This window comes from Oncorhynchus gorbuscha, linkage group LG06, assembly GCF_021184085.1.
Source record: "Oncorhynchus gorbuscha isolate QuinsamMale2020 ecotype Even-year linkage group LG06, OgorEven_v1.0, whole genome shotgun sequence".
Classification (NCBI taxonomy): Eukaryota; Metazoa; Chordata; class Actinopteri; order Salmoniformes; family Salmonidae; genus Oncorhynchus; species Oncorhynchus gorbuscha.
In genome coordinates this window covers 4,689,428-4,717,198 of record NC_060178.1, presented here as the reverse complement: position 1 = coordinate 4,717,198, position 27,771 = coordinate 4,689,428, and the positions used below count along the sequence as shown (strand labels likewise).

Here is a 27,771-nt window from a genome sequence, read left to right as displayed (position 1 = left end):
GATTCTCGTTGTCTCGGATTGGGAACCGTATTTAGGTAGCCTGAGTTCACTTTGTAATTTGTGGGTGATTGTTCCTGTCTCTGTGTTGTAGTCACCAAATAGGCTGTAATTAGTTTCACGTCCGTTCTGTTGTTTTTGTATTTAGTATTCAGTTATTTCATGTACCGCGATTTATTTCATTAAAGTCATGAGTAACCTACACGCTGCATTTCGGTCCGACTCTCTTCATTCAACAGACTTACAGAATCACCCACCTCTCACGGACCGAGCAGCGTGTAACTGGCAACAGAATCACCCACCTCTCACGGACCGAGCAGCGTGTAACTGGCAACAGAATCACCCACCTCTCACGGACCGAGCAGCGAGTAACTGGCAACGACATAGATAACTGGCAGGAGCTAAAGGAGGACGTTATGGAAGGTAAAGGCATGGAGTATACGACGTGGGAAGAAATCGACAGGTGGGCGGCCGACCCAGAGAGAGTGCAGGCGCCCGCCTGGGATTCGCTTCAGCAGTGCGAAGAGGGCTATAGACGAATGGAGTCTAAAAGGAAAACACCGCAACGCAGAGCGAAAACCGAAAGTAACCCCCAAATATTTATTGGGGGAGAGCGCAGAGAGAGAGTGGCTGAGTCAGGAGTCAGACCTGAGCCTACTCTCCCTTTTAATTGTGAGGAGCAGCAATATAAGGACTTCTGGTCTTGGGAGATGGTATTAGACGGAAAAGGACCCTGGGCTCAGCCTGGAGAATATCGCCGTCCCAAGGAAGAAATAGATGCGGATAAAGCGGAGAGGCGCTGTCACGCCTTGGTCATTGTATTTTGTGTTTTTGGTATATGTTTGGGTAGGCCAGGGTGTGACATGGGTTTATATGTTGTGTTTCGTATTGGGGTTTGTATTAATTGGGATTGTGTATGATTTGGGGTGTGTCTAGTTAGGCTTGGCTGCCTGAGGCGATTCTCAATTGGAGTCAGGTGATTCTCGTTGTCTCGGATTGGGAACCGTATTTAGGTAGCCTGAGTTCGCGTTGTATTTTGTGGGTGTTTGTTCCTGTCTCTGTGTTGTAGTCACCAGATAGGCTGTAATTAGTTTCACGTTTCGTTTGTTGTTTTCTTATTTCAGTTATTTCATGTACCGTCTTATCATTAATTAAAGTCATGAGTAACCTACACGCTGCATTTCGGTCTGACTCTCTTCTTACAACAGATGAATGACGTTACAGAAACACCCACCACTCACAGACCGAGCAGTGTGTAAACTGGCAGGAGCTAAAGAAGGACGTTATGGACATCAGAAGCATGGAGTATACGTCGTGGGAAGAAATCGACAGGTGGGCGGCCGACCCAGAGCGAGTGCAGGAGCCCGGCTGGGATTCGCTTCAGCAGTGCGAAGAGGGCTACAGGCGAATCGTGTCAAAGAAAAAGACACGCCGGAAAAAGGGAGAGGCGCTGGTTTAAACAGGCAGCGGCAGCTGGAGCAGCAAAGGGAGGATGAATTATTTGGAGAATGGACATGGGAAGACGTGTTGGATGGTAAAGGTTGTTACACTTGGGAGGAGATATTGGCCGGAAGAGATCGCCTCCCATGGGAACAGGTGGAGGCACTAAGGAGAGCAGAGGCAGCGGGAGATAGGAGCCGACGATACGAGGGAACACGGTTGGCAAGGAAACCGGAAAAGCAGCCCAAATAAATTATTGGGGGGGGGATAGAAGGGAGAATAGTTATGCCAGGTAGGAGACCTGCACATACTCCCTGTGCTCACCGTTGGGCTAGAGAGACCGGGCAGGCACCGTGTTATGCTATGGAGCGCACGGTGCGGCACATACCAGCTCTTCCTATTGGCATCGAGCCAGGTAAGCTTGGGCAGACTCGGTGCTCAAGAGCTCCAGTGCGCCTGCACGGTCCGGTCTATCCAGAGCCACCAGTCCTCCGGTAGCAGCTCCCCGCACCAGGCTTCCTGTGCGTGTCCTCGATCCAGTACCACCAGTTCCAGCACCACGCACCAGGCCTCCAGTGCGCCTCGCCTGTTCAGCGCAGCCAGCGCTTTTCTCCTCTCCTGCGCTGTCGGAGTCTCCCGCCTGTTTAGCGCAGCCAGAGCCTTTCTCCTCTCCTGCGCTGTCAGAGTCTCCCGTCTGCCCAGCGCCGCCAGTGCTCCCAGTCTGCCCAGCGCCGCCAGTGCTCCCAGTCTGCCCAGTGCCGCCAGTGCTCCCAGTCTGCCCAGCTCCGCCAGTGCTCCCAGTCAGCCCAGCGCCGCCAGACAACCAGTCTCTTCCAGATCTGCCAGACAACCAGTCTCTTCCAGATCTGCTTGTCAACCGGAATCTTCCAGTTCCGCCAGCCAGCCAGGATTTACCGGAGCCTACTACCTGCCTGAGCTTCCTCTCAGTACTGTGCTTCCTCTCAGTACTGGGCTGCTTCTGTCCCGAGCTGCCCCTCTGTCCCGAGCTGCCCCTCTGTCCTGAGATGCCCCTCTGTCCTGAGATGCCCCTCTGTCCTGAGATGCCCCTCTGTCCTGAGATGCCCCTCTGTCCCGAGATGCCCCTCTGTCCCGAGATGCCCCTCTGTCCCGAGCTGCCCCTCTGTCACGAGCTGCTCCTCAGTTATGTGGGGATCTGGGTGAGGACTATTAGGCCATGGTCGGCAGAGAGGATGGATTATCCCAGGACGCGAAGGGGAGGAACTAGGACATTAATGGAGTGGGGTCCACGTCCCGAGCCAGAACCGCCACCATGGACAGACACCCACCCGGACCCTCCCTATGCTCTTGAGGTGCGTCCGGGAGTCCGCACCTTCGGGGGGGGGGGGTTCTGTCACGCCTTGGTCAATATGTTTTTGTTTTTCGTTATATATTTTGGTCAGGCCAGGGTGTGACATGGGTTTATGTGTTGGGTTCGTATTGGGGTTTTATTAGCATTGGGATTGTGTATGATTAGGGGTGTGTCTAGTTAGGCTTGGCTGCCTGAGGCGGGTGATTCTCGTTGTCTCGGATTGGGAACCGTATTTAGGTAGCCTGAGTTCACTTTGTAATTCGTGGGTGATTGTTCCTGTCTCTGTGTTGTAGTCACCAAATAGGCTGTAATTAGTTTCACGTTCCGTTCTGTTGTTGTTGTATTTAGTATTCAGTTATTTCATGTACCGCGATTTATTTCATTAAAGTCATGAGTAACCTACACGCTGCATTTCGGTCCGACTCTCTTCATTCAACAGAGGAACGCCGTTACAAGTTATAGGACAACACAGTTATAGGACAACACAGTTACAGGACAACACAGTTACAGGACAACACAGTTACAGGACAACACAGTCATAGGACAACACAGTTACACAGTTATAGGACAACACAGTTATAGGACAACACAGTTACACAGTTATAGGACAACACAGTTATAGGACAACACAGTTTCAGGACAACACAGTTACAGGACAACACAGTTATAGGACAACACAGTCACAGGACAACACAGTTATAGAACAACAAATCAAATCAAATCAAATCAAATCAAATGTATTTATATAGCCCTTCGTACATCAGCTGATATCTCAAAGTGCTGTACAGAAACCCAGCCTAAAACCCCAAACAGTAAACAATGCAGGTGTAAACACAGTTATAGAACAACACAGTTACAGGACAACACAGTTACAGGACAACACAGTCACAGGACAACACAGTTATAGGACAACACAGTTATAGGACAACACAGTTACACAGTTATAGGACAACACAGTTTCAGGACAACACAGTTTCAGGACAACACAGTTACAGGACAACACAGTTATAGGACAACACAGTTACAGGACAACACAGTTACAGGACAACACAGTTACAGGACAACACAGTTATAGGACAGTTAAGAGTTACAGGACAACACAGTTACAGGACAACACAGTTACAGGACAACACAGTTATAGGACAACACAGTTACAGGACAACACAGTTACAGGACAACACAGTTACAGGACAACACAGTTACAGGACAACACAGTTATAGGACAACACAGTTATAGGACAACACAGTTACAGGACAACACAGTTACAGGACAACACAGTTACAGGACAACACAGTTATAGGACAACACAGTTACAGGACAACACAGTTACAGGACAACACAGTTACAGGACAAACTGGCAATGAGGATGCAGGAGAAGCACAGTAGTGCCTTACAGAAACCCAGCCTAAAACTGGCAATGAGGATGCAGGAGAAGCACAGTAGTGCCTTACAGAAACCCAGCCTAAAACTGGCAATGAGGATGCAGGAGAAGCACAGTAGTGCCTTACAGAAACCCAGCCTAAAACTGGCAATGAGGATGCAGGAGAAGCACAGTAGTGCCTTACAGAAACCCAGCCTAAAACTGGCAATGAGGATGCAGGAGAAGCACAGTAGATAAACAAAGATAAATGGATTAAGACTGTGGCTGTTTGTTTGATTGATTAGTTAATTGATTGATTGTTGAGGTCACTGATATGACAAGGTTAAGAAAAACCGTGTGTGTCTCTGTGCTTGGCAGCTCGTAAGTCTCTCTCTGTGTGTGTGTGTGTGTGTGTGTGTGTGTGTGTGTGTGTGTGTGTGTGTGTGTGTGTGTGTGTGTGTGTGTGTGTGTGTGTGTGTGTGTGTGTGTGTGTGTGTGTGTGTGTGTGTGTGTGTGTGTGTGTGTGTGTGTGTGTGACAATGTGTCAGTTACCTGTCCATTAAACGGTCAACAGCCCTACTAGTACCTGTCCTGTAATACAGTCAACAGCCCTACTAGTACCTGTCCTGTAATACAGTCAACAGCCCTACTAGTACCTGTCCTGTAATATGGTCAACAGCCCTACTAGTACCTGTCCTGTAATACAGTCAACAGCCCTACTAGTACCTGTCCTGTAATACAGTCTACAGCCCTACTAGTACCTGTCCATTAAACGGTCAACAGCCCTACTAGTACCTGTCCTGTAAAACAGTCAACAGCCCTACTAGTACCTGTCCTGTAATACAGTCAACAGCCCTACTAGTACCTGTCCATTAAACGGTCAACAGCCCTACTAGTACCTGTCCTGTAATACAGTCAACAGCCCTACTAGTACCTGTCCTGTAATACGGTCAACAGCCCTACTAGTACCTGTCCTGTAAAACAGTCAACAGCCCTACTAGTACCTGTCCTGTAATACAGTCAACAGCCCTACTAGTACCTGTCCTGTAATACGGTCAACAGCCCTACTAGTACCTGTCCTGTAATACACTCAACAGCCCTACTAGTACCTGTCCTGTAATACAGTCAACAGCCCTACTAGTACCTGTCCTGTAATACAGTCAACAGCCCTACTAGTACCTGTCCTGTAATACGGTCAACAGCCCTACAAGTACCTGTCCTGTAATACACTCAACAGCCCTACTAGTACCTGTCCTGTAATACAGTCAACAGCCCTACTAGTACCTGTCCTGTAATACAGTCAACAGCCCTACTAGTACCTGTCCTGTAATACAGTCAACAGCCCTACTAGTACCTGTCCTGTAATACGGTCAACAGCCCTACTATCTGTCCTGGTCCTCCTGTATCCTATGTTAAATAGGTAACCTGGTCCTCCTGTAGACTATGTTAAATAGGTAACCTGGTCCTCCTGTATCCTATGTTAAATAGGTAATCTGGTCCTCCTGTATCCTATGTTAAATAGGTAACCTGGTCCTCCTGTAGACTATGTTAAATAGGTAACCTGGTCCTCCTGTATCCTATGTTAAATAGGTAACCTGGTCCTCCTGTATCCTATGTTAAATAGGTAACCTGGTCCTCCTGTATCCTATGTTAAATAGGTAACCTGGTCCTCCTGTATCCTATGTTAAATAGGTAATCTGGTCCTCCTGTATCCTATGTTAAATAGGTAACCTGGTCCTCCTGTAGCCTATGTTAAATAGGTAACCTGGTCCTCCTGTAGACCATGTTAAATAGGTAACCTGGTCCTCCTGTAGACTATGTTAAATAGGTAACCTGGTCCTCCTGTAGACCATGTTAAATAGGTAACCTGGTCCTCCTGTATCCTATGTTAAATAGGTAACCTGGTCCTCCTGTATCCTGTGTTAAATAGGTAACCTGGTCCTCCTGTAGACTATGTTAAATAGGTAACCTGGTCCTCCTGTAGACTATGTTAAATAGGTAACCTGGTCCTCCTGTATCCTATGTTAAATAGGCAACCTGGTCCTCCTGTAGCCTATGTTAAATAGGTAACCTGGTCCTCCTGTAGACTATGTTAAATAGGTAACCTGGTCCTCCTGTAGACTATGTTAAATAGGTAACCTGGTCCTCCTGTATCCTATGTTAAATAGGTAACCTGGTCCTCCTGTAGCCTATGTTAAATAGGTAACCTGGTCCTCCTGTAGACTATGTTAAATAGGTAACCTGGTCCTCCTGTAGACTATGTTAAATAGGTAATCTGGTCCTCCTGTAGACCATGTTACCATAAATTTGGCAGGTTGACGTTTGTTGTCATGAATATTGCCCTGGAGGCAGAGCTGAGCCTCCAGTTCAATAGCTTACAGTTTATTCACCGTTAGTCAGCACCTCTACACAGAATAATTGTCTCTGGGCGTGCGCCATCTCATGGTTTTTATTAGTCGTTTTAACATAACAAAACCACCTAGTGGTTTTAATATACATGTATCGCCAGACATATCACACCAGTTATACCTATTATATACTATATACTATATACTATATATATACCTATTATACCTATTCCCCATTTCTTCAAATTATAAAAAAAATACCTTGTTCTTGTGCAGGTCTCCCAGAGTATGAACCTCGTCTCTTACCCATGTTCCACAAATGATTCACTGTTTCCCCACACACCAATAGCAGGACTATACCAGACGAGCATAACTTTGTCTATGTAGAGACTCTTGAAATGATCTTTAAATTGAAATGTAATTATTATTATTTTTATTTTTTACTCCCTTTTTCTCACCAAGTTCGTGGTTTCCGAATTGGTAGTTACAGTCTTGTCCCGTCGCTGCAACTCCCGTACGGACTCGAGAGAGAGAGGCGAAGGTCGAAAGAGCCGTGCGTCCTCCGAAACACAACCCCTTCCATGCCTTCTTGAAGCACCGTACACCTGGTCGACCGCGTCAGCGCGCACTGCGCCCGGCAACGGCACAGGAGTCGCTAGTTCCGCGATGGGACAAGGACATCCCTGCCGGGCCAACTCACGTGCACTAATACGTGTCTCGTTTGAGCCGATATTTCTTTCATGCTGTTGAACAACGGGTTCCTAGTGAATCACACTGTCTTTCACTTTTTGTTTTTTTTAGTAGAGAAAAGTGAAAAAACCCAAGATTAAGTTGTTGTTGTTTTTCGTCCAGAAAGAGTGTGAATGTCGGTGATGGTGTATGTTGTTATGTGAACGTCAACATCAAAACGACCAGTGTAAACAGTCTACACAACATCAAAACGACCAGTGTAAACAGTCTACACAACATCAAAACGACCAGTGTAAACAGTCTACACAACATCAAAACGACCAGTGTAAACAGTCTACACAACATCAAAGCGACCAGTGTAAACAGTCTACACAACATCAAAACGACCAGTGTAAACAGTCTACACAACATCAAAACGACCAGTGTAAACAGTCTACACAACATCAAAACGACCAGTGTAAACAGTCTACACAACATCAAAACGACCAGTGTAAACAGTCTACACAACATCAAAACGACCAGTGTAAACAGTCTACACAACATCAAAACGACCAGTGTAAACAGTCTACACAACATCAAAACGACCAGTGTAAACAGTCTACACAACATCAAAACGTGTAAACAGTCTACACAACATCAAAACGACCAGTGTAAACAGTCTACACAACATCAAAACGACCAGTGTAAACAGTCTACACAACATCAAAACGACCAGTGTAAACAGTCTACACAACATCAAAACGACCAGTGTAAACAGTCTACACAACATCAAAACGACCAGTGTAAACAGTCTACACAACATCAAAACGACCAGTCTCTACACAACATCAAAACGACCAGTGTAAACAGTCTACACAACATCAAAACGACCAGTGTAAACAGTCTACACAACATCAAAACGACCAGTGTAAACAGTCTACACAACATCAAAACGACCAGTGTAAACAGTCTACACAACATCAAAGCGACCAGTGTAAACAGTCTACACAACATCAAAACGACCAGTGTAAACAGTCAAAACATCAAAACGACCAGTGTAAACAGTCTACACAACATCAAAACGACCAGTGTAAACAGTCAACATCAAAACACAAAACATCAAACATCAAAACGACCAGTGTAAACAGTCTACACAACATCAAAACGACCAGTGTAAACAGTCTACACAACATCAAAACGACCAGTGTAAACAGTCTACACAACATCAAAACGACCAGTGTAAACAGTCTACACAACATCAAAACGACCAGTGTAAACAGTCTACACAACATCAAAACGACCAGTGTAAACAGTCTACACAACATCAAAACGACCAGTGTAAACAGTCTACACAACATCAAAACCAAAAGTTAAAATAGTGCTACGTGAACTATATTTAGTTGAAATAACTTATTTTGAAACGGACGAATCTCTTTTGAAATAGTCCCTTGTCTTGTAATTGGTCAGGCTTTGAATGAGCTCAGTTTCACGTTGAGATTTAAAAAGCTCTTTTGAAATAGACCCTTGTCTTGTAATTGGTCAGGCTTTGAATGAGCTCAGTTTCACGTTGAGATTTAAAAAGCTCTTTTGTCCCCTGGACGTCTCTCTCGTGCCCCTCTAGGTGAAGGAGTGGCGTTAATACAGTTTGCATAGCCACACACACATACAGCCCGGCGCCAGACAGACTAGCTGTAGATCTGACTGATGCGAGTCCCAAATGGCCCACTATCCCAATCCATAGTGCCCTATTCTCATAGGCCTCTGGTCAAAAGTAGTGCACTATATAGAGAACAGGGTTCCATTTGGGATGCACTGTGAGTTCCCTTAAAGGAGCAGTGTGACTATTATGATGCCTTCTCTATCCACTCTGTCTCTTAAAGGAGCAGCATGACTATTATGATGCCTTCTCCTTCCACTCTGTCTCTTAAAGGAGCAGCGTGACTATTATGATGCCTCCTCCTTCCACTCTGTCTCTTAAAGGAGCAGCGTGACTATTATGTTTCCTTCTCCTCCCACTCTGTCTCTTAAAGGAGCAGTGTGACTATTATGATGCCTTCGCCTTCCACTCTGTCTCTTAAAGGAGCAGCGTGACTATTATGATGCCTTCTCCTTCCACTCTGTCTCTTAAAGGAGCAGTGTGACTATTATGATGCCTTCTCCTTCCACTCTGTCTCTTAAAGGAGCAGTGTGACTATTATGTTTCCTTCTCCTCCCACTCTGTCTCTTAAAGGAGCAGTGTGACTATTATGATGCCTTCGCCTTCCACTCTGTCTCTTAAAGGAGCAGCGTGACTATTATGATGCCTTCTCCTTCCACTCTGTCTCTTAAAGGAGCAGTGTGACTATTATGATGCCTTCTCCTTCCACTCTGTCTCTTAAAGGAGCAGCGTGACTATTATGTTTCCTTCTCCTTCCACTCTGTCTCTTAAAGGAGCAGCGTGACTATTATGATGCCTTCTCCTTCCACTCTGTCTCTTAAAGGAGCAGCGTGACTATTATGATGCCTTCTCCTTCCACTCTGTCTCTTAAAGGAGCAGTGTGACTATTATGATGCCTTCTCCTTCCACTCTGTCTCTTAAAGGAGCAGCGTGACTATTATGCTGCCTTCTCCATCCATATAAAACAATATAGAACAGTATAGAACCATATAGAACCATATAGAACAATATAGAACTGTATAGAACCATATAGAACAGTATAGAACCTTATAGAACAGTATAGAACCATATAGAACAATATAGAACAGTATAGAACCATATAGAAAAACATAGAACAGTATAGAACCATATAACACAGTATATAACCATATAGAACAGTATAGAACCATATAGAACAACATAGAACAGTATAGAACAATATAACACAGTATATAACCATATAGAACAGTATAGAACCATATATAATAATATAGAACAGTATAGAACCATATAGAACAATATAGAACAGTATTGAACCATATAGAACAATATAGAACAGTATAGAACCATATAACACAGTATAGAACAGTATAGAACCATATAACACAGTATAGAACCGTATAGAACAGTATAGAACCATATAACACAGTATATAACCATATAGAACAGTATAGAACCATATAGAACAACATAGAACAGTATAGAACAATATAACACAGTATATAACCATATAGAACAGTATAGAACCATATATAATAATATAGAACAGTATAGAACCATATAGAACAATATAGAACAGTATTGAACCATATAGAACAATATAGAACAGTATAGAACCATATAACACAGTATAGAACAGTATAGAACCATATAACACAGTATAGAACCGTATAGAACAGTATAGAACCATATTACACAGTATATAACCATATAGAACAGTATAGTACCATATAACACAATATAGAACTGTATAGAACCACATAGAACAGTATAGAACAGTATAGAACCATATAGAGTCCCTGACATGTATGTTGTATGTTCAGAGTCCCTGACATGTATGTTGTATGTTCAGAGCCCCTGACATGTATGTTGTATGTTCAGAGCCCCTGACATGTATGTTGTATGTTCAGAGCCCCTGACATATATGTTGTATGTTCAGAGCCCCTGACATGTATGTTGTATGTTCAGAGCCCCTGACATGTATGTTGTGTGTTCCAGAGTCGCCCCCACCGCCATACTCACGGCTGTCCCCTACAGAGGAACAAAAGCCACTTGGTAAGTCGTCATCAACATGCTGAGAATACCGGTGTGTGTTCTGTGAGTATATATATGTGTGTGTGTGTGTGTGTGTGTGTGTGTGTGTGTGTGTGTGTGTGTGTGTGTGTGTGTGTGTGTGTGTGTGTGTGTGTGTGTGTGTGTGTGTGTGTGTGTGTGTGTGTGTGTGTGTGTGTGTGTGTGTGTGTGTGTGTGTGTGTGCTCTGTGAGTGTGTGTGTGTGTGCGCTCTGTGAGTGTTTGTGTGTGTGTGTGCTCTGTGAGTGTGTGTGTGTGTGTGTGTGTGTGTGTGTGTGTGTGTGTGTGTGTGTGTGTGTGTGTGTGTGTGTGTGTGTGTGTGTGTGTGTGTGTGTGTGTGTGTGTGTGTCGTCTATCGCTGGCACCTCTAGATTAGTATTTTTTTTAACTGGGAACTGTTGGATGACGTTATCCAGCATCTCCACACTAAACCCCCTCATTAACTACAAACTCAGCCAACATCCCAGTCAGTCAGTCTATCAGCCAGTCAGCCAGCCAGCATCTCCACACTAACCCCCCTCATCAACTACAAACTCAGCCAACCACCCAGTCAGTCAGTCTATCAGCCAGCATCTCCACACTAAACCCCCTCATCAACTACAAACTCAGCCAACCACCCAGTCAGTCAGTCTATCAGCCAGCATCTCCACACTAACCCCCCTCATCAACTATAAACTCAGCCAACATCCCAGTCAGTCAGTCTATCAGCCAGTCAGCCAGCCAGCATCTCCACACTAACCCCCCTCATCAACTACAAACTCAGCCAACCACCCAGTCAGTCAGTCTATCAGCCAGCATCTCCACACTAAACCCCCTCATCAACTACAAACTCAGCCAACCACCCAGTCAGTCAGTCTATCAGCCAGCATCTCCACACTAACCCACCTCATCAACTACAAACTCAGCCAACCACCCAGTCAGTCAGTCTATCAGCCAGCATCTCCACACTAACCCCCCTCATCAACTACAAACTCAGCCAACCACCCAGTCAGTCAGTCTATCAGCCAGCATCTCCACACTAACCCCCCTCATTAACTACAAACTCAGCCAACATCCCAGTCAGTCAGTCTATCAGCCAGTCAGCCAGCCAGCATCTCCACACTAACCCCCCTCATCAACTACAAACTCAGCCAACCACCCAGTCAGTCAGTCTATCAGCCAGCATCTCCACACTAACCCCCCTCATCAACTACAAACTCAGCCAACCACCCAGTCAGTCAGTCTATCAGCCAGCATCTCCACACTAAACCCCCTCATCAACTATAAACTCAGCCAACATCCCAGTCAGTCAGTCTATCAGCCAGTCAGCCAGCCAGCATCTCCACACTAACCCCCCTCATCAACTACAAACTCAGCCAACCACCCAGTCAGTCAGTCTATCAGCCAGCATCTCCACACTAAACCCCCTCATCAACTACAAACTCAGCCAACCACCCAGTCAGTCAGTCTATCAGCCAGCATCTCCACACTAACCCCCCTCATCAACTATAAACTCAGCCAACATCCCAGTCAGTCAGTCTATCAGCCAGTCAGCCAGCCAGCATCTCCACACTAACCCCCCTCATCAACTATAAACTCAGCCAACATCCCAGTCAGTCAGTCTATCAGCCAGTCAGCCAGCCAGCATCTCCACACTAACCCCCCTCATCAACTATAAACTCAGCCAACATCCCAGTCAGTCAGTCTATCAGCCAGTCAGCCAGCCAGCATCTCCACACTAACCCCCCTCATCAACTATAAACTCAGCCAACATCCCAGTCAGTCAGTCTATCAGCCAGTCAGCCAGCCAGCATCTCCACACTACCCCTCTCATCAACTATAAACTCAGCCAACATCCCAGTCAGTCAGTCTATCAGCCAGCATCTCCACACTAAACCCCCTCATCAACTACAAACTCAGCCAACCACCCAGTCAGTCAGTCAATCAGCCAGCATCTCCACACTAACCCCCTCATCAACTACAAACTCAGCCAACCACCCAGTCAGTCAGTCTATCAGCCAGCATCTCCACACTAACCCCCCTCATCAACTATAAACTCAGCCAACATCCCAGTCAGTCAGTCTATCAGCCAGTCAGCCAGTCAGCATCTCCACACTAACCCCCCTCATCAACTACAAACTCAGCCAACCACCCAGTCAGTCAATCTATCAGCCAGTCAGCCAGTCAGCATCTCCACACTAAACCACCTCATCAACTACAAACTCAGCCAACCACCCAGTCAGTCTATCAGCCAGTCAGCCAGCCAGCATCTCCACACTAACCCCTCTCATCAACTACAAACTCAGCCAACCACCCAGTCAGTCAGTCTATCAGCCAGCATCTCCACACTAACCCCCCTCATAAACTACAAACTCAGCCAACCACCCAGTCAGTCAGTCTATCAGACAGCATCTCCACACTAACCCCCCTCATCAACTACAAACTCAGCCAACCACCCAGTCAGTCAGTCTATCAGCCAGCATCTCCACACTAACCCCCCTCATCAACTACAAACTCAGCCAACCACCCAGTCAGTCAGTCAGTCTATCAGCCAGCATCTCCACACTAACCCCCCTCATCAACTATAAACTCAGCCAACATCCCAGTCAGTCAGTCTATCAGCCAGTCAGCCAGCCAGCATCTCCACCCTAACCCCCCTCATAAACTACAAACTCAGCCAACCACCCAGTCAGTCAGTCTAACAGACAGCATCTCCACACTAACCCCCCTCATCAACTACAAACTCAGCCAACCACCCAGTCAGTCAATCTATCAGCCAGTCAGCCAGCCAGCATCTCCACACTAACCCACCTCATCAACTACAAACTCAGCCAACCACCCAGTCAGTCTATCAGCCAGTTAGCCAGCCAGCATCTCCACACTAACCACCCTCATCAACTACAAACTCAGCCAACCACCCAGTCAGCCAGCCAGCATCTCCACACTAACCCCCCTCATCAATTACAAACTCAGCCAACCACCCAGTCAGTCTATCAGCCAGTCAGCCAGCCAGCCAGCATCTCCACACTAACCCCCCTCATCAACTACAAACTCAGCCAACCACCCAGTCAGTCAGTCTATCAGCCAGTCAGCCAGCCAGCATCTCCACACTAACCCCCCTCATCAACTACAAACTGAGCCAACCATCCAGTCAGTCAGTCAGTCAGTCAGTCAGTCTATCATCCAGTTAGCCAGCCAGCATCTCCACACTAACCCCCCTCATCAACTACAAACTCAGCCAACCATCCAGTCAGTCAGTCAGTCTATCAGCCAGTTAGCCAACCAGCAGCTCCACACTAACCCCCCTCATCAACTACAAACTCAGCCAACCACCCAGTCAGTCAGTCTAGGAGTGTGTTACAGTCTAGAGGAGAGTGTTACAGTCTAGAGGAGTGTGTTACAGTCTAGAGGAGTGTGTTCCAGTCTAGAGGAGTGTGTTCCAGTCTAGAGGAGTGTGTTACAGTCTAGAGGAGTGTGTTACAGTCTAGAGGAGTGTGTTCCAGTCTAGAGGAGCGTGTTACAGTCTAGAGGAGTGTGTTACAGTCTAGAGGAGTGTGTTACAGTCCAGAGGAGTGTGTTACAGTCTAGAGGAGTGTGTTCCAGTCTAGAGGAGTGTGTTACAGTCTAGAGGAGTGTGTTCCAGTCTAGAGGAGTGTGTTACAGTCTAGAGGAGTGTGTTACAGTCTAGAGGAGTGTGGTACAGTCTAGAGGAGGAGTGTGTTCCAGTCTAGAGGAGTGTGTTGCAGTCTAGAGGAGTGTGTTCCAGTCTAGAGGAGTATGTTACAGTCTAGAGGAGTGTGTTACAGTCTAGAGGAGTGTGTTCCAGTCTAGAGGAGTGTGTTGCAGTCTAGAGGAGTGTGTTCCAGTCTAGAGGAGTGTGTTACAGTCTAGAGGAATGTGTTCCAGTCTAGAGGAGTGTGTTACAGTCCAGTCTAGAGGAGGTTGTTACAATCTAGAGGAGTGTGTTACAGTCTAGAGGAGTGTGTTCCAGTCTAGAGGAGTGTGTTACAGTCTATAGGAGTGTATTACAGTCTAGAGGAGTGTGTTACAGTCTAGAGGAGTGTGTTACAGTCCAGAGGAGTGTGTTACAGTCTAGAGGAGTGTGTTACAGTCTAGAGGAGTGTGTTCAAGTCTAGAGGAGTGTGTTCCAGTCTAGAGGAGTGTGTTACAGTCTAGAGGAGTGTGTTAAAGTATAGAGGAGTGTGTTCCAGTCTAGAGGAGTGTGTTACAGTCTAGAGGATTGTGTTCCAGTCTAGAGGAGTGTGTTACAGTCCAGTCTAGAGGAGTTTGTTACAGTCTAGAGGAGTGTGTTACAGTCTAGAGGAGTGTGTTCCACTCTAGAGGAGTGTGTTACAGTCTATAGGAGTGTATTACAGTCTAGAGGAGTGTGTTACAGTCTAGAGGAGTGTGTTACAGTCTAGAGGAGTGTGTTCCAGTCTAGAGGAGTGTGTTCCAGTCTAGAGGAGTGTGTTCCAGTCTAGAGGAGTGTGTTACAGTCTAGAGGAATGTGTTCCAGTCTAGAGGAGTGTGTTACAGTCCAGTCTAGAGGAGTTTGTTACAGTCTAGAGGAGTGTGTTATAGTCTAGCGGAGTGTGTTCCAGTCTAGAGGAGTGTGTTACAGTCTATAGGAGTGTATTACAGTCTAGAGGAGTGTGTTACAGTCTAGAGGAGTGTGTTACAGTCTAGAGGAGTGTGTTCCAGTCTAGAGGAGTGTGTTCCAGTCTGGAGGAGTGTGTTACAGTCTAGAGGAGCCAGTCTAGATGAGTTCCAGTCTAGAGGAGTGTGTTACAGTCTAGAGGAGTCTAGTGTTTCCAGTCTAGAGGAGTGTGTTACAGTCTAGAGGAGTGTGTTACAGTCTAGAGGAGTGTGTTCCAGTCTAGAGGAGTGTGTTCCAGTCTAGAGGAGTGTGTTCCAGTCTAGAGGAGTGTGTTACAGTCTAGAGGAGTGTGTTCCAGTCTAGAGGAGTGTGTTCCAGTCTAGAGGAGTGTGTTCCAGTCTAGAGGAGTGTGTTACAGTCTAGAGGAGTGTGTTACAGTCTAGAGGAGTGTGTTACAGTCTAGAGGAGTGTGTTCCAGTCTAGAGGAGTGTGTTACAGTCTAGAGCAGTGTGTTACAGTCTAGAGGAGTGTGTTACAGTCTAGAGGATTGTGTTACAGTCTAGAGGAGTGTGTTCCAGTCTAGAGGAGTGTGTTCCAGTCCAGTCTAGAGGAGTGTGTTCCACTCTAGAGGAGTGTGTTCCAGTCCAGTCTAGAGGAGTGTGTTATAGTCTAGAGGAGTGTGTTCCAGTCCAGTCTAGAGGAGTGTGTTCCAGTCTAGAGGAGTGTGTTCCAGTCTAGTGGAGTGTGTTACAGTCTAGAGGAGTGTGTTCCAGTCTAGAGGAGTGTGTTCCAGTCTGGAGGAGTGTGTTACAGTCTAGAGGAGTGTGTTCCAGTCTAGATGAGTGTGTTACAGTCTAGAGGAGTGTGTTCCAGTCTAGAGGAGTGTGTTACAGTCTAGAGGAGTGGGTTACAGTCTAGAGGAGTGTGTTCCAGTCTAGAGGAGTGTGTTCCAGTCTAGAGGAGTGTGTTCCAGTCTAGAGGAGTGTGTTACAGTCTAGAGGAGTGTGTTCCAGTCTAGAGGAGTGTGTTACAGTCTAGAGGAGTGTGTTCCAGTCTAAAGGAGTGTGTTACAGTCTAGAGCAGTGTGTTACAGTCTAGAGGAGTGTGTTACAGTCTAGAGGAGTGTGTTACAGTCTAGAGGAGTGTGTTACAGTCTAGAGGAGTGTGTTCCAGTCTAGAGGAGTGTGTTACAGTCTAGAGGAGTGTGTTACAGTCTAGAGGAGTGTGTTACAGTCTAGAGGAGTGTGTTACAGTCTAGAGGAGTGTGTTACAGTCTAGAGGAGTGTGTTAAAGTCTAGAGGAGTGTGTTACAGTCTAGAGGAGTGTGTTCCAGTCTAGAGGAGTGTGGTCCAGTCTAGAGGAGTGTGTTCCAGTCTAGAGGAGTGTGTTACAGTCTAGAGGAGTGTGTTACAGTCCAGTCTAGAGGAGTGTGTTCCAGTCTAGAGGAGTGTGTTACAGTCTAGAGGAGTGTGTTACAGTCTAGAGGAGTGTGTTCCAGTCTAGAGGAGTGTGTTCCAGTCTAGAAGAGTGTGTTACAGTCTATAGGAGTGTGTTACAGTCTAGGGGAGTGTGTTTCAGTCTAGAGGAGTGTTTTCCAGTCTAGAGGAGTGTGTTCCAGTCTAGAGGAGTGTGTTCCAGTCTAGAGGAGTGTGTTACAGTCCAGTCTAGAGGAGTGTGTTCCAGTCTAGAGGAGTGTGTTACAGTCTAGTGGAGTGTGTTACAGTCTAGAGTTGTGTGTTCCAGTCTAGAGGAGTGTGTTCCAGTCTAGAGGAGTGTGTTACAGTCTAGAGGAGTGTGTTACAGTCTAGGGGAGTGTGTTTCAGTCTAGAGGAGTGTGTTCCAGTCTAGAGGAGTGTGTTCCAGTCTAGAGGAGTGTGTTACAGTCCAGTCTAGAGGAGTGTGTTCCAGTCTAGAGGAGTGTGTTCCAGTCTAGAGGAGTGTGTTACAGTCTAGAGGAGTGTGTTACAGTCTAGAGGAGTGTGTTACAGTCTAGGGGAGTGTGTTTCAGTCTAGAGGAGTGTGTTCCAGTCTAGAGGAGTGTGTTCCAGTCTAGAGGAGTGTGTTCCAGTCTAGAGGAGTGTGTTACAGTCCAGTCTAGAGGAGTGTGTTCCAGTCTAGAGGAGTGTGTTCCAGTCTAGAGGAGTGTGTTCCAGTCTAGAGGAGTGTGTTCCAGTCTAGAGGAGTGTGTTACAGTCTAGAGGAGTGTGTTCCAGTCTAGAGAAGTGTGTTACAGTCTAGAGGAGTGTGTTACAGTCTAGAGGAGTGTGGTACAGTCTAGAGGAGGAGTGTGTTCCAGTCTAGAGGAGTGTGTTGCAGTCTAGAGGAGTGTGTTCCAGTCTAGAGGAGTGTGTTACAGTCTAGAGGAGTGTGTTACAGTCTAGAGGAGTGTGTTCCAGTCTAGAGGAGTGTGTTGCAGTCTAGAGGAGTGTGTTCCAGTCTAGAGGAGTGTGTTACAGTCTAGAGGAATGTGTTCCAGTCTAGAGGAGTGTGTTACAGTCCAGTCTAGAGGAGTTTGTTACAATCTAGAGGAGTGTGTTACAGTCTAGAGGAGTGTGTTCCACTCTAGAGGAGTGTGTTACAGTCTATAGGAGTGTATTACAGTCTAGAGGAGTGTGTTACAGTCTAGAGGAGTGTGTTACAGTCTAGAGGAGTGTGTTCCAGTCTAGAGGAGTGTGTTCCAGTCTAGAGGAGTGTGTTACAGTCTAGAGGAATGTGTTCCAGTCTAGAGGAGTGTGTTACAGTCCAGTCTAGAGGAGTTTGTTACAGTATAGAGGAGTGTGTTATAGTCTAGCGGAGTGTGTTCCAGTCTAGAGGAGTGTGTTACAGTCTATAGGAGTGTATTACAGTCTAGAGGAGTGTGTTACAGTCTAGAGGAGTGTGTTACAGTCTAGAGGAGTGTGTTCCAGTCTAGAGGAGTGTGTTACAGTCTAGAGGAGTGTGTTACAGTCTAGAGGAGTGTGTTCCAGTCTAGAGGAGTGTGTTCCAGTCTAGAGGAGTGTGTTCCAGTCTAGAGGAGTGTGTTACAGTCTAGAGGAGTGTGTTCCAGTCTAGAGGAGTGTGTTCCAGTCTAGAGGAGTGTGTTCCAGTCTAGAGGAGTGTGTTCCAGTCTAGAGGAGTGTGTTACAGTCTAGAGGAGTGTGTTCCAGTCTAGAGGAGTGTGTTACAGTCTAGAGGAGTGTGTTACAGTCTAGAGGAGTGTGTTCCAGTCTAGAGGAGTGTGTTACAGTCTAGAGCAGTGTGTTACAGTCTAGAGGAGTGTGTTACAGTCTAGAGGAGTGTGTTACAGTCTAGAGGAGTGTGTTCCAGTCTAGAGGAGTGTGTTCCAGTCTAGAGGAGTGTGTTACAGTCTAGAGGAGTGTGTTCCAGTCTAGAGGAGTGTGTTACAGTCTAGAGGAGTGTGTTACAGTCTAGAGGAGTGTGTTCCAGTCTAGAGGAGTGTGTTCCAGTCTAGAGGAGTGTGTTACAGTCTAGAGGATTGTGTTACAGTCTAGAGGAGTGTGTTCCAGTCTAGAAGAGTGTGTTCCAGTCTAGAGGAGTGTGTTCCACTCTAGAGGAGTGTGTTCCAGTCCAGTCTAGAGGAGTGTGTTATAGTCTAGAGGAGTGTGTTACAGTCCAATCTAGAGGAGTGTGTTCCAGTCTAGAGGAGTGTGTTCCAGTCTAGTGGAGTGTGTTACAGTCTAGAGGAGTGTGTTCCAGTCTAGAGGAGTGTGTTCCAGTCTGGAGGAGTGTGTTCCAGTCTAGAGGAGTGTGTTCCAGTCTAGATGAGTGTGTTACAGTCTAGAGGAGTGTGTTCCAGTCTAGAGGAGTGTGTTACAGTCTAGAGGAGTGTGTTACAGTCTAGAGGAGTGTGTTCCAGTCTCGAGGAGTGTGTTCCAGTCTAGAGGAGTGTGTTCCAGTCTAGAGGAGTGTGTTACAGTCTAGAGGAGTGTGTTCCAGTCTAGAGGAGTGTGTTACAGTCTAGAGGAGTGTGTTACAGTCTAGAGGAGTGTGTTCCAGTCTAGAGGAGTGTGTTACAGTCTAGAGCAGTGTGTTACAGTCTAGAGGAGTGTGTTACAGTCTAGAGGAGTGTGTTACAGTCTAGAGGAGTGTGTTACAGTCTAGAGGAGTGTGTTCCAGTCTAGAGGAGTGTGTTCCAGTCTAGAGGAGTGTGTTACAGTCTAGAGGAGTGTGTTACAGTCTAGAGGAGTGTGTTACAGTCTAGAGGAGTGTGTTAAAGTCTAGAGGAGTGTGTTACAGTCTAGAGGAGTGTGTTCCAGTCTAGAGGAGTGTGGTCCAGTCTAGAGGAGTGTGTTCCAGTCTAGAGGAGTGTGTTACAGTCTAGAGGAGTGTGTTACAGTCCAGTCTAGAGGAGTGTGTTCCAGTCTAGAGGAGTGTGTTCCAGTCTAGAGGAGTGTGTTACAGTCTAGAGGAGTGTGTTCCAGTCTAGAGGAGTGTGTTCCAGTCTAGAGGAGTGTGTTACAGTCTATAGTAATATATAATATAATAATAATAATATATGCCATTTAGCAGACGCTTTTATCCAAAGCGACTTACAGTCATGTGTGCATACATTCTACGTATGGGTGGTCCCGGGGATCGAAACCACTACCCTGGCGTTACAAGCACCATGCTCTACCAACTGAGCTACAGAAGGACCTCCCTGTAACAGTCTATAGGAGTGTGTTACAGTCTAGGGGAGTGTGTTACAGTCTAGGGGAGTGTGTTTCAGTCTAGAGGAGTGCTTTCCAGTCTAGAGGAGTGTGTTCAAGTCTAGAGGAGTGTGTTCCAGTCTAGAGGAGTGTGTTACAGTCCAGTCTAGAGGAGTGTGTTCCAGTCTAGAGGAGTGTGTTACAGTCTAGTGGAGTGTGTTACAGTCTAGAGTTGTGTGTTCCAGTCTAGAGGAGTGTGTTCCAGTCTAGAGGAGTGTGTTACAGTCTAGAGGAGTGTGTTACAGTCTAGGGGAGTGTGTTTCAGTCTAGAGGAGTGTGTTCCAGTCTAGAGGAGTGTGTTCCAGTCTAGAGGAGTGTGTTACAGTCCAGTCTAGAGGAGTGTGTTCCAGTCTAGAGGAGTGTGTTCCAGTCTAGAGGAGTGTGTTACAGTCTAGAGGAGTGTGTTACAGTCTAGAGGAGTGTGTTACAGTCTAGGGGAGTGTGTTTCAGTCTAGAGGAGTGTGTTCCAGTCTAGAGGAGTGTGTTCCAGTCTAGAGGAGTGTGTTCCAGTCTAGAGGAGTGTGTTACAGTCCAGTCTAGAGGAGTGTGTTACAGTCCAGTCTAGAGGAGTGTGTTCCAGTCTAGAGGAGTGTGTTCCAGTCTAGAGGAGTGTGTTACAGTCTAGAGGAGTGTGTTCCAGTCTAGAGGAGTGTGTTACAGTCTAGAGGAGTGTGTTACAGTCTAGAGGAGTGTGTTACAGTCTAGAGGAGCGTGTTACAGTCTAGAGGAGTGTGTTACAGTCTAGAGGAGTGTGTTCCAGTCTAGAGGAGTGTGTTACAGTCTAGAGGAGTGTGTTCCAGTCTAGAGGAGTGTGTTACAGTCTAGAGGAGTGTGTTTCAGTCTAGAGGAGGGTTTGAAACAGAACTCTGCTGCCACATTTACTGACAATGCATTCTCCTCACTGTCCCATGACACACACACATCTTCATTTGAAATCAAGCCCTCAACATCTCTGGGTCCACTTTTGGTTTCCTTAAAACTGTCATTCTCACAAAAATAATGTTTTCACTCAGAAACCTGGTAACCTGTTTTGAATAAGGTCAGTGTTTGGTATGTTGAATGTAGAGAACATGGAAATATTAGGTTCATCTAGCACAGAACCAGGCCTCTTCTGGTTGTCTGTCAGGAGAGAATGAAAGATCTTGTATGCCCCTCCCCCTCTATTGGCTGCCCCTCCCCTCTATTGGCTGCCCCTCCCCCTCTATTGGCTGCCCCTCCCCCTCTATTGGCTGCCCCTCCCCTCTATTGGCTGCCCCTCCCCCTCTATTGGCTGCCCCTCCCCCTCTATTGGCTGCCCCTCGTCCTCTATTGGCTGCCCCTCCCCCTCTATTGGCTGCCCCTCCCCCTCTATTGGCTGCCCCTCCCCTCTATTGGCTGCCCCTCCCCCCTCTATTGGCTGCCCCTCCCCCTCTATTCCTCTACATCCTGACTCTACTGAGAAATGAGGAGGGGGGGGGGTTGAGGAGTGTGAGGTGGAAGAGGAAGGGGTGGGGGTGAAGAGTTGGGGGGGGGGTGGAGGAAGAATGTACAGGGTCTCCTCCAACCTACTTGGCTCAAACCTTCCACTCCACACACACACACACACACACACACACACACACACACACACACACACACACACACACACACACACACACACACACACACACACACACACACACACACACACACACACACACACACACACACACACACACACAGTGCTGGGAGAGGTGAAAGGACACAGGGCTTTTCGACACTCTACGCTGTATTCTGACCTTGACTTCATTCCCTCATCATTTCACCACCTCTACGCGAGATTAAACAATACAGAAAGCATGAATGAGGTCTAGCCAACCTGCCGGTTCCAAGTGGGACAGAATCCCCCTCCTTTTTTCTAATGGAAATAACAGCTGTCATTTAAGACTTGATAAGAGTTTTTGGTAAGAGCTAGATAAATTAATAATTAGATTAGAGTTTTTGGTAAGAGCTAGATAAATTAATAATTAGATTAGAGTTTTTGGTAAGAGCTAGATAAATTAATAATTAGATTAGAGTTTTTGGTAAGAGCTAGATAAATTAATAATTAGATTAGAGTTTTTGGTAAGAGCTAGATAAATTAATAATTAGATTAGAGTTTTTGGTAAGAGCTAGATAAATTAATAATTAGATTAGAGTTTTTGGTAAGAGCTAGATAAATGAATCATTTGATAAGAGTTTTTGGTAAGAGCTAGATAAATGAATCATTTGATTAGAGTTTTTGGTAAGAGCTAGATAAATTAATCATTTGATTAGAGTTTTTGGTAAGAGCTAGATAAATTAATAATTAGATTAGAGTTTTTGGTAAGAGCTAGATAAATTAATAATTTGATTTGAGTTTTTGGTAAGAGATAGAGGCTCCTGTAGCCAAGCTAGAGGCTCCTGTAGCCAAGCTAGAGGCTCCTGTAGCCAAACTAGAGGCTCCTGTAGCCAAGATAGAGACTCCTGTAGCCAAGATAGAGACTCCTGTAGCCAAGATAGAGACTCCTGTAGCCAAGCTAGAGGCTCCTGTAGCCAAGATAGAGACTCCTGTAGCCAAGATAGAGACTCCTGTAGCCAAGATAGAGACTCCTGTAGCCAAGATAGAGGCTCCTGTAGCAGAGATAGAGGCTCCTGTAGCAGAGATAGAGGCTCATGTAGCCAAGCTAGAGACTCATGTAGCCAAGCTAGAGGCTCCTGTAACAAATCAAATTTATTTATATAGCCCTTCGTACATCAGCTGATATCTCAAAGTGCTGTACAGAAACCCAGCCTAAAACCCCAAACAGCAAACAATGCAGGTGTAAAAGCACGGTGGCTAGGAAAAACTCCCTAGAAAGGCCAAAACCTAGGAAGAAACCTAGAGAGGAACCGGGCTATGTGGGGTGGCCAGTCCTCTTCTGGCTGTGCCGGGTAGAGATTATAACAGAAAATGACCAAGATGTTCAAATGTTCATAAATGACCAGCATGGTCAAATAATAATAAGGCAGAACAGTTGAAACTGGAGCAGCAGCACAGTCAGGTGGACTGGGGACAGCAAGGAGCCATCATTCAGGTAGTCCTGGGGCACGGTCCTAGGGCTCAGGTCCTCCGAGAGAGAGAAAGAAAGAGAGAATTAGAGAGAGCATATGTGGGGTGGCCAGTCCTCTTCTGGCTGTGCCGGGTGGAGATTATAACAGAACGTGGCCAAGATGTTCAAATGTTCATAAATGACCAGCATGGTTGAATAATAGTAAGGCAGAACAGTTGAAACTGGAGCAGGAGCATGGCCAGGTGGACTGGGGACAGCAAGGAGTCCTCATGTCAGGTAGTCCTGGGACATGGTCCTAGGGCCCAGGCCAGTTGAAACTGGAGCAGCAGCATGGCCAGGTGGACTGGGGACAGCAAGGAGTCATCATGTCAGGTAGTCCTGGGGCATGGTTCTAGGGCTCAGGTCCTCCGAGAGAGAGAAAGAAGGAGAGAAGGAGAGAATTAGAGAACGCACACTTAGATTTACACAGGACACCGAATAGGACAGGAGAAGTACTCCAGATAAACAAACTGACCCTAGCCCCCCGACACATAAACTACTGCAGCATAAATACTGGAGGCTGAGACAGGAGGGGTCAGGAGACACTGTGGCCCCATCCGAGGACACCCCGGACAGGGCCAAACAGGAAGGATATAACCCCACCCACTTTGCCAAAGCACAGCCCCCACACCACTAGAGGGAAATCTACAACCACCAACTTACCATCCTGAGACAAGGCCGAGTATAGCCCACAAAGATCTCCGACACGGTACAACCCAAAGGGGGGAAACCCAGACAGGCCGACCACAACAGTGAATCAACCCACCCAGGTGACGCACCCCCCCAGGGACGGCACGAGAGAGCCCCAGCAAGCCAGTGACTCAGCCCCGTAACAGGGTTAGAGGCAGAGAATCCCAGTGGAAAAAGGGGAACCGGCCAGGCAGAGACAGCAAGGGCGGTTCGTTGCTCCAGAGCCTTTCCGTTCACCTTCCCACTCCTGGGCCAGACTACACTCAATCATATGACCCACTGAAGAGATGAGTCTTCAGTAAAGACTTAAAGGTTGAGACCGAGTTTGCGTCTCTGACATGGGTAGGCAGACCGTTCCATAAAAATGGAGCTCTATAGGAGAAAGCCCTGCCTCCAGCTGTTTGCTTAGAAATTCTAGGGACAATTAGGAGGCCTGCGTCTTGTGACCGTAGCGTACGTATAGGTATGTACGGCAGGACCAAATCAGAGAGGTAGGTAGGAGCAAGCCCATGTAATGCTTTGTAGGTTAGCAGTAAAACCTTGAAATCAGCCCTTGCTTTGACAGGAAGCCAGTGTAGAGAGGCTAGCACTGGAGTAATATGATCAAATTTTTTGGTTCTAGTCAGGATTCTAGCAGCCGTATTTAGCACTAACTGAAGTTTATTTAGTGCTTTATCCGGGTAGCCGGAAAATAGAGCATTGCAGTAGTCTAACCTAGAAGTGACAAAAGCATGGATTAATTTTTCTGCATCATTTTTGGACAGAAAGTTTCTGATTTTTGCAATGTTACGTAGATGGAAAAAAGCTGTCCTCGAAATGGTCTTGATATGTTCTTCAAAAGAGAGATCAGGGTCCAGAGTAACGCCGAGGTCCTTCACAGTTTTATTTGAGTAACAGAGATAGAGGCTCATGTAGCCAAGCTAGAGACTCATGTAGCCAAGCTAGAGGCTCCTGTAGCAGATATAGGGGCTCCTGTAGCAGAGATAGAGGCTCCTGTAGCCAAGCTAGAGGCTCCTGTAGCCAAGATAGAGGCTCCTGTAACAGAGATAGAGGCTCATGTAGCCAAGCTAGAGGCTCATGTAGCCAAGCTAGAGGCTCCTGTAGCAGAGATAGGGGCTCCTGTAGCAGAGATAGAGGCTCCTGTAGCCAAGCTAGAGGCTCCTGTAGCCAAGATAGAGGCTCCTGTAACAGAGATAGAGGCTCATGTAGCCAAGCTAGAGACTCATGTAGCCAAGCTAGAGGCTCCTGTAGCAGAGATAGAGGCTCCTGTAGCAGAGATAGAGGCTCCTGTAGCCAAGCTAGAGGCTCCTGTAGCCAAGCTAGAGGCTCCTGTAGCAGAGATAGAGGCTTCTGTAGCCAAGATAGAGGCTCCTGTAGCAGAGATAGAGGCTCCTGTAGCCGAGATAGAGGCTCCTGTAGCAGAGATAGAGGCTCCTGTAGCAGAGATAGAGGCTCCTGTAGCAGAGATAGAGGCTTCTGTAGCCAAGATATAGAGGCTTCTGTAGCCAAGCTAGAGGCTCCTGTAGCAGAGATAGAGGCTCCTGTAGCCAAGCTAGAGGCTCCTGTAGCCAAGATAGAGGCTCCTGTAACAGAGATAGAGGCTCATGTAGCCAAGCTAGAGGCTCATGTAGCCAAGCTAGAGGCTCCTGTAGCAGAGATAGGGGCTCCTGTAGCAGAGATAGAGGCTCCTGTAGCCAAGCTAGAGGCTCCTGTAGCCAAGATAGAGGCTCCTGTAACAGAGATAGAGGCTCATGTAGCCAAGCTAGAGACTCATGTAGCCAAGCTAGAGGCTCCTGTAGCAGAGATAGAGGCTCCTGTAGCAGAGATAGAGGCTCCTGTAGCCAAGCTAGAGGCTCCTGTAGCCAAGCTAGAGGCTCCTGTAGCAGAGATAGAGGCTTCTGTAGCCAAGATAGAGGCTCCTGTAGCAGAGATAGAGGCTCCTGTAGCCGAGATAGAGGCTCCTGTAGCAGAGATAGAGGCTCCTGTAGCAGAGATAGAGGCTCCTGTAGCAGAGATAGAGGCTTCTGTAGCCAAGATATAGAGGCTTCTGTAGCCAAGCTAGAGGCTCCTGTAGCAGAGATAGAGGCTCCTGTAGCCAAGATAGAGGCTCCTGTAGCCAAGATAGAGGCTCCTGTAGCAGAGATAGAGGCTCCTGTAGCAGAAATAGAGGCTCCTGTAGCCAAGCTAGGGGGCAGTATTTTCATTTTTGGAAAAATAACGTTCCCGTAGTAAACAGGATATTTTGTCAGGACAAGATGCTAGAATATGCATATAATTGACAGTTTAGGATAGAAAACACTCTAAAGTTTCCAAAACTGTAAAAAAATATTGTCTGTGAGTATAACAGAACTGATGTTGCAGGCGAAAGCCAAATTAGGAAGTGCCTCATGTTTTGAAAGCCCTGCGTTCCAATGCGTCCCTATTGAGCAGTGAATGGGCTATCAACCAGATGACTTTTTCTCCGTATTCCCCAAGGTGTCTACAGCAATGTGACGTAGTTTTACGCATTTATGTTGAAGAATACCCGTAAGCGGCTACATTGCGCATGTGGTCACCTGATGGCTCCCAGAGTGATTCTCGAGTAAAATACAGAGGTAGCCATTATTCCAATCGGTCCTACTGAAAAACCAATTGTCCCGGTGTATATACAGTGGGGCAAAAAAGTATTTAGTCAACCACCAATTGTGCAAGTTCTCCCACTTAAAAAGATGAGAGAGGCCTGTAATTTTCATCATAGGTACACTTCAACTATGACAGACAAAATGAGAAGAAAAGAAATCCAGAAAATCACATTTTAGAATTTTTTATGAATTTATTTGCAAATTATGGTGGAAAATAAGTATGTGTGTGTGTCCTGTGTAGCTTCCTGTGTGTGTGTCCTGCGTAGCTTCCTGCGTAGTTCCTGCGTAGCTTCCTGTGTGTGTGTGTCCTGCGTAGCTTCCTGTGTGTGTGTCCTGATTAGCTTCCTGTGTGTGTCCTGCGTAGCTTCCTGTTTGTGTGTCCTGCGTAGCTTCCTGTGTTGTGTGTCCTGCGTAGCTTCCTGTGTGTGTGTCCTGCGTAGCTTCCTGTGTGTGTGTCCTGTGTAGCTTCCTGTGTGTGTGTCCTGCGTAGCTTCCTGTGTGTGTCTTGCGTAGCTTCCTGTTTAGTTGTTGTTATATCAGACAGGACATTACTGAGAGATGTTGTTATATCAGACAGGACATTCGTGAGAGATGTTGTTATATCAGACAGGATGTTACTCAGAGCTGTTGTTATATCAGACAGGACATTACAGAGAGCTGTTGTTATATCAGACAGGACATTAGTGAGAGATGTTGTTATATCAGACAGGATGTTACTCAGAGCTGTTGTTATATCAGACAGGACATTACAGAGAGATGTTGTTATATCAGACAGGACGTTACTCAGAGCTGGGGATGTCTGTGGTTTCTGATGGGTGTGTGAGGGGTGGGGCGGTAGTTGAAATGTGGATGCAAAGTGAATCAGTTACTGACCAAAAGCCCCGAGCCGTGTTCAGAAACATTCTTTACTCTTTCCTCTTCGGCACTTGTGTAGATCTGAGAGTCCTGCCTTGATAGGTATAAGTAATATGGTAGATGTCCCATCTGATCTCAGTTCCATTGGGCCATCTTGTCTAGAGGGCATTCAATTCCATTGGGCCATCTTATCTAGAGAGCATTCAGTTCCATTGGGCCATCTTGTCTAGAGGGCATTCAATTCCATTGGGCCATCTTATCTAGAGGGCATTCAATTCCATTGGGCCATCTTATCTAGAGAGCATTCAGTTCCATTGGGCCATCTTGTCTAGAGGGAATTCAATTCCATTGGGCCATCTTATCTAGAGGGCATTCAATTCCATTGGGCCATCTTGTCTAGAGGGCATTCAATTCCATTGGG

General features: G+C 46.5%; 1 protein-coding gene across 1 annotated transcript in view; it reads left to right on the top strand.

Annotated features, from left to right (window-relative positions):
- Positions 1 to 27,771, top strand: part of smad6b (SMAD family member 6b) — an 84,195-nt gene that overhangs the window by 4,877 nt on the left and 51,547 nt on the right. Inside the window, exon 2 of the mRNA XM_046352141.1 lies at positions 10,780 to 10,836. Within this exon, the coding sequence (XP_046208097.1) occupies positions 10,780 to 10,836 (57 nt within the window). The remainder of the gene's footprint in view (positions 1 to 10,779; positions 10,837 to 27,771) is intronic.